Source organism: Chiloscyllium plagiosum, unplaced genomic scaffold (genome assembly GCF_037043375.1).
Source record: "Chiloscyllium plagiosum isolate Xiang-an unplaced genomic scaffold, Cpla_swu_hap1 HiC_scaffold_1, whole genome shotgun sequence".
In the NCBI taxonomy this organism is placed as follows: domain Eukaryota; kingdom Metazoa; phylum Chordata; class Chondrichthyes; order Orectolobiformes; family Hemiscylliidae; genus Chiloscyllium; species Chiloscyllium plagiosum.
In genome coordinates, this window is record NW_028270139.1 from 90043022 (window position 1) to 90059268 (window position 16247).

Consider the following 16247-nt stretch of genomic DNA (forward strand, 5'->3'; position numbering starts at 1 on the left):
GTTCTTCAGAGGGTCAGAGCTGATCTGATGGGGTGAATAGCCTGTTTCCACGCAGTAATGATTCTATGATAAAAATCCATGCATCCATTATCATTGCAGGCGGTGTAGCTAAAACCACAGTACTGCTAGGAACAGAGTACCAGAATGTCTGATGACATTGAAGGAATGACGATATAGTTTCAAAGCAGAATTGTGTGTAGTTTAGAGGAGAACTTGCAAGTCATGATATTCCAAGTGGTAGAGTTCACAGGTTTGGAAGATGTTGTCAAGGAGAGCCATTCTCATCTCAATTTCTCCATGTTTGGACCAAGGGGTGTTGAAAACAGGAGCTTAATGACCGTGGCAAATTAAACTGGACATTATAAATTGGTTACATGTGCGAAGCGGAAGCAGAGTTAATATTTCGGATTCTGTAACCCTTCTTCAGAATGCTGGGTTCTTTAGAAGGGTCACTGGATTCAAAACGCTAACTCTGCTTTCTCTCCAGATGCAACCCTCATGTGCTGAGTTCCCAGCCATTTCTGCTGTTGTTTCTGATTTCCAACATCCGCAGTTGTTTTTAAAAATCAGATGGTTACCGTTGTGTAGATGCCACATGAAAGTGACAACAATTATATCTCCCAGATATTTTCAAATCCGTTTGTTCAGGAATGTTATTGGACACTGCTGGAGCAGATGGGACTTGAACCTGATTTCCTGACCCAGACGTAGGAACACTACCATCCTTTTACAAGAGTACTCAATTCTTTCTTCCATCACTTTTCTCCTGATGGAATGAAGCCCGATGGGCTTGTAATTGGCCAAATTCGAGAGGGAGAGGGGGGAAGGGGGGGGGAGGAAGGAAGGGGGGGGGGAGGAAGGAAGGGGGGGGGGAGGAAGGAAGGGGGGGGGGAGGAAGGAAGGGGGGGGGGAGGAAGGAAGGGGGGGGGGAGGAAGGAAGGGGGGGGGGAGGAAGGAAGGGGGGGGGGAGGAAGGAAGGGGGGGGGGAGGAAGGAAGGGGGGGGGGAGGAAGGAAGGGGGGGGGGAGGAAGGAAGGGGGGGGGGAGGAAGGAAGGGGGGGGGGAGGAAGGAAGGGGGGGGGGAGGAAGGAAGGGGGGGGGGAGGAAGGAAGGGGGGGGAGGAAGGAAGGGGGGGGGGAGGAAGGAAGGGGGGGGGGAGGAAGGAAGGGGGGGGGGAGGAAGGAAGGGGGGGGGGAGGAAGGAAGGGGGGGGGGAGGAAGGAAGGGGGGGGGGAGGAAGGAAGGGGGGGGGGAGGAAGGAAGGGGGGGGGGAGGAAGGAAGGGGGGGGGGAGGAAGGAAGGGGGGGGGGAGGAAGGAAGGGGGGGGGGAGGAAGGAAGGGGGGGGGGAGGAAGGAAGGGGGGGGGGGAGGAAGGAAGGGGGGGGGAGGAAGGAAGGGGGGGGGGAGGAAGGAAGGGGGGGGGAGGAAGGAAGGGGGGGGGGAGGAAGGAAGGGGGGGGGAGGAAGGAAGGGGGGGGGAGGAAGGAAGGGGGGGGGAGGAAGGAAGGGGGGGGAGGAAGGAAGGGGGGGGGAGGAAGGAAGGGGGGGGGAGGAAGGAAGGGGGGGGGAGGAAGGAAGGGGGGGGGAGGAAGGAAGGGGGGGGGAGGAAGGAAGGGGGGGGGGGGAGGAAGGAAGGGGGGGGGAGGAAGGAAGGGGGGGGGAGGAAGGAAGGGGGGGGGAGGAAGGAAGGGGGGGGGGGGGGGAGGAAGGAAGGGGGGGGGGGGAGGAAGGAAGGGGGGGGGGGAGGAAGGAAGGGGGGGGGGGGAGGAAGGAAGGGGGGGGGGGGAGGAAGGAAGGGGGGGGGGGAGGAAGGAAGGGGGGGGGGGGGAGGAAGGAAGGGGGGGGGGAGGAAGGAAGGGGGGGGGGGAGGAAGGAAGGGGGGGGGGGAGGAAGGAAGGGGGGGGGGAGGAACGAAGGGGGGGGGGGGGAGGAACGAAGGGGGGGGGGGGAGGAACGAAGGGGGGGGGGGGAGGAACGAAGGGGGGGGGGGGAGGAACGAAGGGGGGGGGGGGAGGAACGAAGGGGGGGGGGGGAGGAAGGAAGGGGGGGGGGAGGAAGGAAGGGGGGGGGAGGAAGGAAGGGGGGGGAGGAAGGAAGGGGGGGGAGGAAGGAAGGGGGGGGAGGAAGGAAGGGGGGGGAGGAAGGAAGGGGGGGGAGGAAGGAAGGGGGGGGAGGAAGGAAGGGGGGGGAGGAAGGAAGGGGGGGGAGGAAGGAAGGGGGGGGAGGAAGGAAGGGGGGGGAGGAAGGAAGGGGGGGGAGGAAGGAAGGGGGGGGAGGAAGGAAGGGGGGGGAGGAAGGAAGGGGGGGGAGGAAGGAAGGGGGGGGAGGAAGGAAGGGGGGGGAGGAAGGAAGGGGGGGGAGGAAGGAAGGGGGGGGAGGAAGGAAGGGGGGGGAGGAAGGAAGGGGGGGGAGGAAGGAAGGGGGGGGAGGAAGGAAGGGGGGGGAGGAAGGAAGGGGGGGGAGGAAGGAAGGGGGGGGAGGAAGGAAGGGGGGGGAGGAAGGAAGGGGGGGGAGGAAGGAAGGGGGGGGAGGAAGGAAGGGGGGGGAGGAAGGAAGGGGGGGGAGGAAGGAAGGGGGGGGGAGAGGAAGGAAGGGGGGGGAGAGGAAGGAAGGGGGGGGAGAGGAAGGAAGGGGGGGGAGAGGAAGGAAGGGGGGGGAGAGGAAGGAAGGGGGGGGAGAGGAAGGAAGGGGGGGGAGAGGAAGGAAGGGGGGGGAGAGGAAGGAAGGGGGGGGAGAGGAAGGAAGGGGGGGGAGAGGAAGGAAGGGGGGGGGAGAGGAAGGAAGGGGGGGAGAGGAAGGAAGGGGGGGAGAGGAAGGAAGGGGGGGGGAGAGGAAGGAAGGGGGGGGAGAGGAAGGAAGGGGGGGGAGAGGAAGGAAGGGGGGGGAGAGGAAGGAAGGGGGGGGAGAGGAAGGAAGGGGGGGGAGAGGAAGGAAGGGGGGGGAGAGGAAGGAAGCGGGGTAGGAAGGAAGGGGGGGGAGAGGAAGGAAGGGGGGGGAGAGGAAGGAAGGGGGGGGAGAGGAAGGAAGGGGGGGGGGAGGGAGGAAGGGGGGGGGGGAGGGAGGAAGGAGGGGGGGGGGGAGGAGGAGGGGGAAACTAAATTATATAAATATCAAGAGTTTGTTGAATTTGGTGTGTGTCTGTCCTCTGCCTTGCCTGGCAGTGGACATCACACCCACTTGCGTGTAAAAATAAAGGACACTACTGATTCAGATTTTGTCTCGGACTGCAATTATTGAAGTGTGTGAGCTTTGTTTCTCACAGACCTAACAAGTCTCTACAGAATGCAGGTGGGGTGGGGAGGTAAATATATATATTTGGTGGTGAAAATGGTGGAGGATGATGCATTCGATTTGGAGATTGGTGGGATGGAATGCAAGGGCCAGGGGGATTCTATCCTTGATGTGGTTGAGGGTGTTGAAGGGCAAAGGTGCAGGAAATGGAGGACATATGAGTGAGGGCATTGTTGATCACGGGGGAGGGGAAATTACAGTCCTTAAAGGAGGAGGACATCTGGGATGTCTTGGAGTGGAGTCGCTCATACTGGAACCGGATAGGGCTGAGGCAGAGGAATTGGGAGCAAAGGATTGTGTTCTTACAAGGGATGAGGTGGGAGGAAGTGTACTCAAAATAGCTGTGGGAGTCAGTGGGTTTGAAAGGGTCGGGGGGTGGGGGGGGGGGGGAAAGAGTGTTGGAGATGGTCTAGGTGAATTTGAGCTCAGGGTGGAAATTGTTGGTGTAGTTGATTAACTGTTGAAGTTCTGCACGGAGCATGGGGCATTGATGATACAGTAATCAATGTAGCGGAGGAAAAGGTGTAGTTGTGGAAGAGGGACTGTTCCATGTATCCTACAAAGAGACAGACATGGATGGGACCCATACTGGTACCCATAGACATCCCTCCATACAAAGTGGGAGGATTCACAGGAGAAGTTGTTAAGGATGAGGACCAGTTCCGCCAATTGAATGAGTGTGTCGGTGGAGGGAGACTGGTTGGTCAGTGGGAGAGGAAGAAACAGTGGGCCTTTAGGCCTTCTTCATGGGGTATACAGGTATAGAGACCTTTCGCCAAACCCCTCCTCCAGTCCTGATGAAGTATCCTACCTGTTACGTCAACTGTCCTGCTCCCTCGGATGCTGCTTGACTGGCTCTGATTTCAGGGACTCAAAACTAGTAAAAAGGGAAGCAGAAGCGCAAGAAACAAATACAGAAAACAGATAAAGCTATTAAAAGCACCAAACTATTCTCTCAACCAAAAAAGGAAGGCAATGGAGAATGTTCTCAAAGTGTCTGTGAGTTCAAACACCCATTTCAAAACTCACTAACAAAACTGGAAAGGTTCATTCAAAAGACAGGAAATATGCAAGGAAAAGTTGAGGCATCAGTGCACAAAACTCCAAACACCTCATCGACCCAATGCTTGAAACACCACCTGTCCCTCATTCTGCAGATCATTACTAAGCTCAGTGCACAATCTCCAAACTAACTAGAGTGAAAGCAATCCCCAGGGACTGCCCAAGCATTAGATTAGATTCCCTATAGTGTGGAAACAGGCTCTTTGGCCCAACAAGTCCACACCCACCCTCCAAAGAATAACCCACCCAGTCCCATTTCCCTCTGACTAACGCACCTAACACGATGGGCAATTTAGCATGGCCAATTCACCTGACCTGCACCTGCAGTTATACTTTACTTCTCAAAAAGATAGTTAATGTAAATCTGAAGCCTTGATACAAAATCCTGGAGAACGCCACTTTTCACTCAATCATTACCCTAGCAACTGAATGAACAGGAAGACATTTCAATTCAATGTTACATACTTGACTTTTTGCGAAGAACCGCTTCTGCAGAAACCTATCAAAAATCAATTGAAATCCGTACAGACAATGAGCGAGCCCTGATCTAACTGCCCATCTCCTCGAAATAGAGAGAAGACACTTGGAATATGAACTCCTGCATCTCATTTCTGAGGGAGAAACAATACGACTTCAAAACTGTAGTGTGAAAATTCAGACTTTTGCATGTGGCTCAAACGAAGAATTGTGAAATTGTTGAAAGGGAAAAGGCAAATTACGGAGAATTTTCTGAGTACCTCTCAAGGTCGCTCACAGATCAGTAAAGGATTTCAGTTTTATTAACCTCTCAACATCACACACAAAAGCTGAAACCTTAAACTTTATAATAAAGTTAATATTTAACGCTTATCTCGTCACTACAAGGGGATTCCCAACCAGCAAGCGCATTCCAAAAAACCACTACTCACCAGTCCAACTTCTCTGTTCAGGAATGTAATAATACTTGTTTCCAAACTGATCAGTCCCTACGTGATGTTTAACCAACCCAAACATTCTCTGCAGTAATGTCCGAATCTGACTCATAGTTAGACCTGCACCTTTCACCCCAAACAAGCAAGGTTTTAACCATCGTCCCAATCTTGTGAACTACCCCGCCCCCTACCCCAGTGTAAGACAATCCTATTGGTGCGATGGAGTGCGGCAGCCAATCAGAGACTGTGTCTTTGTGATGTTCCTTTTCTTTCCAACATGGCGGCCTTTGTTGTCATGTGAACGGCCAGCCCCGGGTCTTCTTCTGTCGGACTGGGGCCAGGGTCACGGCTCTTCTCAATCACCTCCGTCAGTTGTTGTGTCAGCGAGGAGAGGCCCCGCTGGTTTGATGTAGATGGCTGGGATCTTCCGGCGATGCTCGCCCTCTTGGCAGCCCGTCAGAGTGGCTGCGATGATCCGCTGCGAGTGAGGAGAGCCGAATGTACGAGAAGGTGAGCTGAGGGCTGGATGGAAGGAGCAGTGAGTGCTGCTGTTTTACGTCACTAATTCCTACAGCGTAAACTAACAGGTCTGCATACGGATCTCTGTGCACCAACAACAGCTTGTTGAGCACGTGTACGAAACAAAAAGTCTCAAGACGCTTTTCAACAGATGAATTACTTTTAAACTGTGAAGCGAGTTAACGTTTCAGGTCGCTGACCTTTCATCGAAACTGGTGTCAGTGTTGTAAAAGGTTTTGAGCAAGTGTCAGGAAAGAGATGAAAGGGAAAGAACAAAAAAAAAGTGATCCATGCGAATATGGAAGGTAGGAAATAGGATAAATCTAGAAAAGGTGTAACAAAGACAGAAATTGCTGAGAAACTCAGCAGGCTAGCAGCATCTGTGGGAAGTAAGCAGAGTTAACGTTTCAAGTGTCTCTTCATCAGAACCGACTCTGACTACAATTCTATAGCATGGAACCGGACCTTTGCTACAACTCGCCTAAGCCAACCAGATATTCTAAATTAATCTAGTCCCGTTTCCCATCATTTGGCTCATATCTCCCCCAAACCCTTCCTATTCATATACCCATCCGGAATACTTCTAAATATTGTAATTGTATCAGCCTCCCCCATCATCTCTGGCAGCTCATTTCATGCACTCACCACCCTCTGTGTGAAAAGGTTGCTCCTTGGATCCCCTTTAAATATTTCCCCTTTAGTTTTGGACTCTACTACCCTTGTCATGCCCCTCGTGATTTTTTAAACTTCTATAAAGTCACTCCTCAAGCTTCTGATGCTCCAGGGCAAGTAACTCCAGCCTAGTCAGCCTGTCTGTATAACTCAAAGTTGAAAAGCATCTGCAGACCTCACTTTCTCCCTGTATAACTCAAACCCCAGCAACATCCTTGTAAATCTTTTCTGAACCCTTTCAAATTTCACAACATCCTTTCTATAGCAGGGAGACCAGAATTGAACACAATATTCAAAAACTGGCCTAATCAATGCTCTGTATAGCCTCAATGCAATCCACCAAATCCTGTACTCAGTGCACTGACCAATAAAGGCAAATATACCAAATGCCTGCTTCACTACCCTGACTATCTGTGACTCCACTTTCAAGGATCTGTAAACCTCCACCGTGAGGTCTTTGTTTAGCAACACTCCCCAGAACCTTACCATTCAGTGTATAAGTCCTGCCCTGATTTGCTCTCCTAAAATTGTACCTATCCAAATGGCATAATTGTACCACCTCCACCACTTTCCATACATTCACCACTTTGTGTGAAAATGTCCCTCAGGTTCCTTAAATCTTTCCCCTCTCATCTAGTTTTGGGCTCCCCTACCATGGGGGAGGAAAGGACCACCCTATCAGTGTCCCTCACTATTTTATAAAGTTGTATAAAGTTTTTACTGCATCATAGAAATGTCACCTGTTGCTCACATTTTGAAATACTTTTCCTTATTAAAGTAATTTGAATTACGCAGGCTACTTTTCAGTGTTCAAAGTGGTCCTTATTCATAAATATTCACAGTACACAGCAGGCAATGGTCTGATAGCTTTGAAGTGCTTGGTTTTATGCACATTTGTAGGAAACATGAAATTGCTGAGATATGGTTACACTTGCACCCTTGACCCTCCACCCGAGTGACCTTTAACTATTTGATTCCTATTAGTTGGTAGGCAGCTTAACAGTACAGAACATGACAAGTAAACCTGGTCATATTCTCAGTTAGAATCACAGAACCACAGATTTGTTAAAGCACCATTCGGCCCATTATTCAACATTAGTTTTATTACCTAGTGCCAATCTCCTGTCTTTTCCCATTTTTATCCAAATAATCATGCAATACCCTCTTCAGTGCCTCAATTGAACTTGCTGCCATTGTATTTCCAGGCTGTACGTTTTATACCCTAAAAATTTTTTTTAAATCGCCTTTGCTTCATTTGAATATTGCTTTAAAGAAATTCCTGCGCAGATACTCTTCATGCAGGTAGTGATGGATATCAGTCGAGTGCAGATTTTATTTTGTAATTCTGGTTTCCTGAGATTTATTTTTGTCCACATACATCCTCTAGCTGAAGGCAGCTAACTAGTCAAGGTTTTGGATTATAACTACAACCTTTCCAGTCTATAACACTGAAAAAATGGGCGGCACGGTGGCACAGTGCTACCTCACAGCGCCAGAGATCCGGGTTCAAACCCCGCCTCAGGCAACTCTCCGTGTGGAGTTTGCACATTCTCCCCGTGTCTGCGTGGGTTTCCTCCGGGTGCTCCGGTTTCCTCCCACGGTCCAAAAATGTGCAGGTTAGGTGAATTGGCCATGCTAAATTGCCCGTAGTGTTAGGTGAAGGGGTAAATATAGGGGAATGGGTCTGGGTGGGTTGCTCTTTGGAGGGTCGGTGTGGACTTGTTGGGCCGAAGGGCCTGTTTCCACACTGGAAGTAATCTAAGTAATGTAAATCTAAATCTAAAACAAATTGATTTCTTCACCACCATGTAGGTTTGGCAGTATGTCAATTTCATCATTTTCTTCCAGGATTACACTGATTTTTAAAAAAAACATATATCCAGTGTTAATTCCAGACATTGATATGCAACCTCTGAAGTATGTGGTGAGAAGCCACTTCAGTTCAGCTGAGATTAATGCCATTAACTTGGAAGAACTGGAGCTGCAATTTGATTTGCTGACAATGGTGAACGTTTTAAAAGCCTGCAGTTATGATAAAGTATTGCATTTTAACTATTGATCCTAAGTTTTCAATTTGTATTTTGTGTTTCTAGAATCTGTAAATTATTTAAAATAGGTCACTTCATCTAAATATTCTCAGCATCCTTATATGGAACATGTAGCAAGATCCAGAAGAATAATATATCAAAGTGTGAGCATGCTTTACACGTGGTACAAATGATCAGAAGTGGAAACAGGGTTTCTCTAAGTCACAGTTACTTAAGAATTAATTAAATCTACACAAAGCTGGAGAGATGTAGGGTCTAATTAAAATTGCTTATCTATTCTTCACAGAGTTCAAGATCAGAAGGAGCCAAGTAACTAATTTTACATGTATTTGATCTAATTCTCTGGATTGTAATGGAACACTGAAATGACGCGGTAAAACCTATTGGACAACAATGTATTTAATGAGTTCACAAACTGTTACAAACAAAATCTATATTTTGTTTACTTCACAGTTTTGAAAGAGTTTGAGTCAGCAGTTTGGAAATATAAAATAATTTTAGGTCATTACATAGGACTTTGGTCCTTCAAGGAATACCAGAAATACAACAAAGGAAGTAAATTATATTTAGCGAGATAAATTATTTGAGGCTGGTTCCTGTTTTAATAATTACATTTCATATTATGCCGCTTTTAGTCCCAAGGTAGTCTATTTGTATAGTTGCTGGAAAAACTGAATTATTAAAACTTGCGTTGGTGGTTTTTATGTGAGCAATTCCCAATATTCCTGATCCTTTTCCATTTTTGAAAGTTAATTTCAGAATCTCATGCTCTGGTATTTTTGCCTGTTTGAAGATATGTTGTGTTTATGTGTGAATTATATTTTCATAAGACCATGTACAAGCCATTCATTTAATGAGTTTTGTGTAGAATTTTAATGTGATTTGATTCAACAAAGATCAAAAAAATCCTCAAGGGCTCTTGTGGTGTGCTCCTGTTAATTTATGATAAACTCACTGCTGATGCAGTATTTATCGGAAACCTCTGTAAGGCATACTCAATAAAATTTTGAGATTGCAGATTGTGCTTGAAAACAATTCTATTGCTGGTAATGACCCACAGCACCTTTATCACTTTTCTGAGCTGATAGATTTATTTTCAATCTGTCACATTGGCACTGTGATAGTGCAGCTCAACATGATGGATGATGATTCAAGTGTGAAGACTGGACTTTGTCTCCATAAAGGACTTTTTGGTGACCACATCTAACAGTACAGTCATAGTTGCATCTGCACCAAATAGACTAGTGATGGTGAGATCAAGAAGGCTTTCTCCTGTTGTTAGTATCTTGATGACCTGTCTGAGACTCAGTGTGACAGATGTTTTTCGGAGTTTGTGCAATAGTGGAAGTATTGCCACTCTTCATGTTTGGCAGTCAAGTTTCCACTGAGTACGTTTTAGCGAGTTTTGAGAAGATTTGCAGCTCCGGACAAAGCCTCATCCGGAGGTTCACTGAAGATGTTACCTAGCATGATGATGAAACGTCTGAAAGTGAACCTTCCAGCTCAGCGAGCAAACCTATACCCAGAATACATGTTATTTTATGGCCTTGGTATTTTCAATGTTTCTTTCATATTATGTTCATAAAATGTGGAGTACTGATGCATGAACTGAGGGATAAAATAATAATCAGCAGGGATCACCTTGTCCATATTTGACACGATGAACCAAGAATTTATGAATTTTGTGGTCAATGTTGGAGACACCCAGGGTGCCCCTGCCCCTGCACTTCCACTGTACACTGCTACGTTACTGTGTTTGCTGGATCTGTCCAGCCCAGAGGGACAGAACATACCTAGGGATGGATATTTCTGGGCCATTGATTGAATGTTCGGATTGCATGAGTATAAATCTGACAGGTGTTTGTTTGACAAGTCTGGGGCAGCTCTTCATTTTTGGCACCAGCCCACAGTTGTTAATGAGATTGTTGGAAGGTTGACCGGACGGATTTTGCTACTGTCGTTTCTGGTTCCCTTTTCCTTTGTAACTCTTCTGTCGCAGTTTGCTAGAACTTAACTGAATTTTAACCAATTCTTGAAAAGTTTTTTTGGATTGGGAGTTCTGTGCAGAACAGGCCAAGTAAAGACCCAAAGGACATTCATGAACCAGGTGGGCTTTTAAGACCATTAATAGATTAATGATAGCTTTTCTTTTGAGACCAGTTTTTATTTCCAGATTTTGTCATGAATTGAATTTAAATTCCATGGTGCAGTTTAGACCCCTGTCTTACTAGTCAGTAACGTTACTAGTTGTATGCTATCTGCTAAAGAGATTGATTTATAAATCAATGTGGCTAATTTTAAAACAAAATCAATAAACAAATATTAAGAACTGTTCATTTGTTCGTGAGATGGAAATGTCACTGGTTGGACCAACATTTATCGCCCATCCCTAGCTGCCCCTTGACTGGAGTGGCTTGCGAGAGCAATTTCAGGAAATAATGAAGAGTCAACCACATTTAGACTATCATATAGACAGTACCAGCTAAGGATGGGAGATTTCCTTCCTTAGAGAACTCAAGTACGAAATGGATTTTTAGGATAATTGATATCAATAATAGTCACCATAATTCCAAATTTTTATTAAGTTCAAATTTTGCCATCTGGCATGGCAGGCTTCAAACTTATATCCCAGAGAATTAGCCTAGTAATTTGGATTACTAGTCCAAATATTACCACTACATCACTGGGGTCTCCTATTGTCCTTGTAGGTTTCAATCTTACTACCCTTTGTACAATCTTTGTTCAACTGATAAGGCAATGAAGTGGAAATTGACATTTCCAACTGACAAATAAACTGCATGTTGATTTTTAAGGGAATCATGAACTAGGACTTGAGTCCTTTTGTGCTTCCGATTTCAGGCTTCCCCCATTTGGAAAACAGTCTATGCCTATTCTTCCTATCAAAGTGCATAACATCACACTTTACTACATTGTATTCCTACTGCCACTTTTCCCGCTCTTCCAGCCTGTACATGTCCTTCTGCAGCCTTCCCTGTCTCCTCAACATTACCTGACCTATCACTTATCTTTATGTCAACTGCAAACATAGTAACAATGTCCTCAGTTCCTTCATTCGAATCATGATTGTGTAACATGAATAGTTGTGGTCCCAACACTGACCCTTGTGGAAATCCATTGGCTGTGATCCTGAAAAGACTCCTTTAATCCCCATTCTGTGACTTCTGCCAGTCAAATCTTCTATCCGTGCCTACACCTTGCCTTTAACACCATTAGCTTTTATTCAGCAGCCTCTTTGTGGCATCTTGTTATCTCCTCAAAGACATCTAACAGGTTTTCAGACGTTACTTTGAAAAATTGTGTCTCAACTGTATTTCACCAAGCGCTTCCAAGTACTCCATAGTCCCGTCCTTGGTAAGGTTTTACAGTCTATTGCTAATGACCGAGGTCAGGCTAACCAGCCTATAATTCCCATCGTCTGCTTTCCTCCATTCTTAAATAAGTGTGTTATTTTAGCCAGTCCTCTAGGACCCTCCCTGACTCCAGTGATTCATAAAAGAACACAGCTATTGCCTCCACAATCTCCTTCTCTTTCCCTCAAAACCCAAGGGTGCAGTTTTCCTAATCCAGGTCATATTGACCTTCAAACCTTTCAACATCCCGGTTCCTTCTCCTTGGTGATGGCCATTAGTCTCCCCACTGAAGGTTTGGTATGTTACTCATGTTTTTATCAGTATACACCTATCCAAAGTATCTATTCAGTTCCTCCATCAGTTCTTTGATCACCATCACTCCTCCTTTGCCCTCATTTTCCACTTGTTAACTTTTTATATATCTAAAATGACTGTGCGATGACGAACTGGTTTATTCTCACATTTCATCTTCAACATCCCCCCCCCCCCCCCATATGACTGTTTTGAATTATCGTTTGCTAGTTTTTAAAGACATCACAATCCTCTGGCTTCCCACTAATCTTGACCACATTGGATGCTTTTTCTTGTGCTTTTATATTGTCCCTATCAGCCATGGTTGCCTTATCTTGCCCTTAATGTTTCTTTTTCCCTGGGATGAATTTCTGCTGTACTTCCCAAATTACCTCCAGGAACTTCTGCTGTTGCTGTTCCAATGTCTTCCCTGATGGACTCGTTTCCAATTAACTCTGGTCAGCTCTTCCCTCACATCTTTGCAGTTACCTTTTACTCGATTGTAATGACATTTGATTTCGGCTTCTACCTCTCAAACTCAATTGTGAATTCTATCATATTTTGATCATTGCCCCTTCAGGATTTATTCACCTGAAGCTCCGTAATTCAGTTTGCCTCATTACGCATCATAAGTCATGTCACATTATCAGAATTGCCTGTATCGTCATGGGCTTGACCACAAGTTGCTCCACAAAAATCATCTCAATTCCACGAGTCCCTTTTCCTGGGATCCTCTGCCATCTGATTTTGTCAGTCAACATGCAGGATTGAAGTCCCCAGGATTATTATAATAGTGTCTTTCTTAAATGCCTCTCCTATCACTTGATTTTGTTTACTGACTACTGCTCCTGGTCCAGTACATAACTCCCATCAGGGACGTTTTTCCCTTGCAGTTCCTCAACTCTACCCACACAATTCTACAACTTCCAACTCTATGTCACTTTGAGCTGTCGATTTAATTTAGTGTCTTACGAACAAGGCAACCCAACCTTTTCTGCCCATATGCCTTTCCTTTCAATAGATTGGATATTTAGTTCCCAACCTTGATTCCTTTGCAACCATGTCTCTGTGATACCCAAGATATCATACCCGTTAATTTAAATCTGCGTGATAAGCTCATTTATCGTATTTTGCATTGAAGTGCAACACCCTCAGTCCTGCCTTGACCACCCCCTTCTCATATTTGCTCCCTTATCTCATGTGCCAGAAGTTAGATTCCTGATCCTTTTCAAAGTCTGTTCTATGATTTGTTCTGTAAACTAATTCCGAGATTAACTGCTTGAGATTTACTGCATTTGGAAGGAGTTGTTTCTGGCTTGGATTATCCAGGCCTCATTCCTGCACAGATTGGAATGACTATGCAAAAATAGCATAGCAGTAGATCTGAGAGAGAGAAGCTTTCTGAGGTCCAAAAATCTTGTTTTCAGGCTTGACTTCTTATTTACAAAAGCTTTTATTTTTGTTTCCTGACGACAATACTTACATTTTTTTTTAAATTTTCATATCTAGGGTAGTAAATTTAGAATTGAACAAAGACCGGGATGTGCAGAGAATCCATGGAAGTGGAATTAATACTCTTGACATTGATCCTGTTGATGGAAAATAGTAAGTATATCCACCTATCTATATTTATGTGTATCTGCATGCATATTTATAATTGCTAATACAATCTTGTATAGACAAACAGGAAGCTGGAAGAGAACGGCAAGCCAGGTGGCATCAGAAGCTGATGTTTCGGGTATAAGCCTTCTTCCAATAGAAATAGCCCCGAAATGTTGACTTCTCCAACTCCTGATTTTGCTTGGTTTGCTATACTCTCCTCTCCTCTTGCTGTCTACATTGGATTGCAGCATCTGCATTTTTTGTCTCAACACAATTTTGTGGACTATAATGACTGAAGTGACTTCAATGTCTCTAGCCCCTCCTTCCAGATTCAAATGCAACTTGCATTTTTATAACTGCTTTGATATACAAGGAAGTCTGAAGCTGCTCAACAGGAGCAGAATCTATTAAAATAAAATTGAGCCCCTGAGTGAGATAAAGGACAGCCAACAATCCTTACAACACAGAAGGAAGCCATTCAGCCCTTTTCTGTGTTGGCACTTTGCAAGTGCTCAGCTCGAGCCATTCCTGCTCCACCAGCCCATTGGTTAAATGATCAGAAACTAATGAGGCTGAAGACCAATAGTCCTGTGGATCGAAAGGATTTTAAAGAAGTATCTACAGAGACAGATTACTACCAGTGCATCCATTATAAAGAATTCTTAGATTCTGGAAAAGTCCCAGATCAGTTTTCCCATAGAGCACTCATATTAAAAAAAGAGGAGCCAGTTAGCTGAGCATCTGTCATTGGAAAGATGTTAGAATCTATTATAATCTATTGTAGCAAATCATTGAGAAATCCATAGTATGATCAAGCAGAGTAAGAATGGCTTCATGAAGAGGAAATCATGACCAACAAATTTATTAGAATTCTTAGAGGTTACAGGCAGGATAGATAAAGGGGAACCAGTAAATGTAATAAATTTGGATTTCCAAGAGGTGCTTTATAAGTTACATAGAACGTAGAAGAATACAGTGCAGTACAGGCCCTTCGGCCCTCGATGTTGCGCCGATCCAAGCCCACCTAACCTACACTAGCCCACTATCCTCCATATGCCTATCCAATGCCCGCTTAAATGCCCATAATGAGGGAGAGTCCACCACTGCTACTGGCAGGGCATTCCATGATCCCACGACTCGCTGAGTAAAGAACCTACCCCTAACATCTGTCCTATACCTACCCCCCCTTAATTTAAAGCTATGCCCCCTTGTAATAGCTGACTCCATACGTGGAAAAAGATTCTCACTGTTGACCCTATCTAAACCCCTAATCATCTTGTACACCTCTATCAAGTCACCCCTAAACCTTCTTTTCTCCAATGAAAACAACCCCAAGTGCCTCAGCCTTTCCTCATACGATCTTTCTACCATACCAGGCAACATCCTGGTAAACCTCCTCTGCACCCGTTCCAGTGCCTCCACATCCTTCCTATAGTATGGCGACCAAAACTGCACACAATACTCCAGATGCGGCCGCACCAGAGTCTTATACAACTGCAACATGACCTCAGTACTCCGGAACTCAATTCCTCTACCAATAAAAGCCAGTACGCCATATGCCTTCTTCACCGCACTATTTACCTGGGTGGCAACTTTCAAAGATCTGTGTACATGGACACCAAGATCCCTCTGCTCATCCACACTACCAAGTATCCGACCGTTAGCCCAGTACCCCATCTTTTTATTACTCTTACCAAAGTGAATCACCTCACACTTAGCTACATTGAACTCCATTTGCCACCTTTCTGCCCAGTTCTGCAGCTTATCTATATCCCGCTGTAACCTGCCACATCCTTCCTCACTGTCTACAACTCCTCCGACTTTCGTATCATCCGCAAACTTGCTCACCCAACATTCTAACCCCTCCTCCAGGTCATTTATAAAAATGACAAACAGCAATGGTCCCAAAACAGATCCTTGCGGAACACCGCTAGTGACGGCACTCCAAGATGAACCTTTGCCATCAACTACTACCCTCTGTCTTCTTCCAGCCAGCCAACTCCTAATCCAAGCCTCCAACTCACCCTCAATGCCATACCTCCGTATTTTTGCAGTAGTCTACCATGGGGAACCTTATCAAACGCCTAACGAAAATCCATATACACCACATCCACCGCTTTCCCCTCATCCACCTCCTTAGTCACCTTCTCAAAGAATTCAATAAGGTTTGTGAGGCACGACCTGCCCTTCACAAAACCATGCTGACTATCCTTAATCACATTATTCCTATCCAGATGTTCATAAATCCTATCCCTTACAATTCTCTCTAAGATTTTGCCCACAACAGAAGTGAGGCTCACCGGCCTATAGTTACTAGGGTTATCCCTACTCCCCTTCTTGAACACGGAACCACATTTGCTAGCCTCCAATCTTCTGGCACTACTCCTGTAGACAACGAGGACATCAAAATCAAGGCCAATGGCTCTGCAATCTCCTCCCTTGATTCCCAGAGAATCCTAGGATAAATGCCATCAGGCCCAGGG

At 46.0% G+C, this 16247-nt stretch overlaps 2 protein-coding genes across 6 annotated transcripts in view; one reads left to right on the forward strand and one right to left on the reverse strand.

The window, feature by feature from the left end:
- The window catches only part of ndufaf2 (NADH:ubiquinone oxidoreductase complex assembly factor 2), a 160011-nt gene extending 154514 nt beyond the window's left edge, over positions 1 to 5497 (reverse strand). For both annotated transcript variants that reach the window (XM_043689375.2, XM_043689369.2), the window contains exon 1: positions 5259 to 5497. In XM_043689375.2, the coding sequence (XP_043545310.2) occupies positions 5259 to 5373 (115 nt within the window). In that variant the 5' untranslated portion in view covers positions 5374 to 5497. The remainder of the gene's footprint in view (positions 1 to 5258) is intronic.
- A 48-nt stretch (positions 5498 to 5545) lies between these two features.
- The window catches only part of ercc8 (excision repair cross-complementation group 8), a 116302-nt gene continuing 105600 nt past the window's right edge, over positions 5546 to 16247 (forward strand). For 3 of the 4 annotated variants that reach the window (XM_087988773.1, XM_087988771.1, XM_043689359.2), the window contains exons 1-2: positions 5546 to 5771; positions 13672 to 13767. In XM_087988773.1, coding sequence (XP_087844899.1) covers positions 5695 to 5771; positions 13672 to 13767 — 173 coding nt within the window. In that variant the 5' untranslated portion in view covers positions 5546 to 5694. The remainder of the gene's footprint in view (positions 5772 to 13671; positions 13768 to 16247) is intronic. The other variant, XM_043689347.2, reaches the window with a different exon arrangement.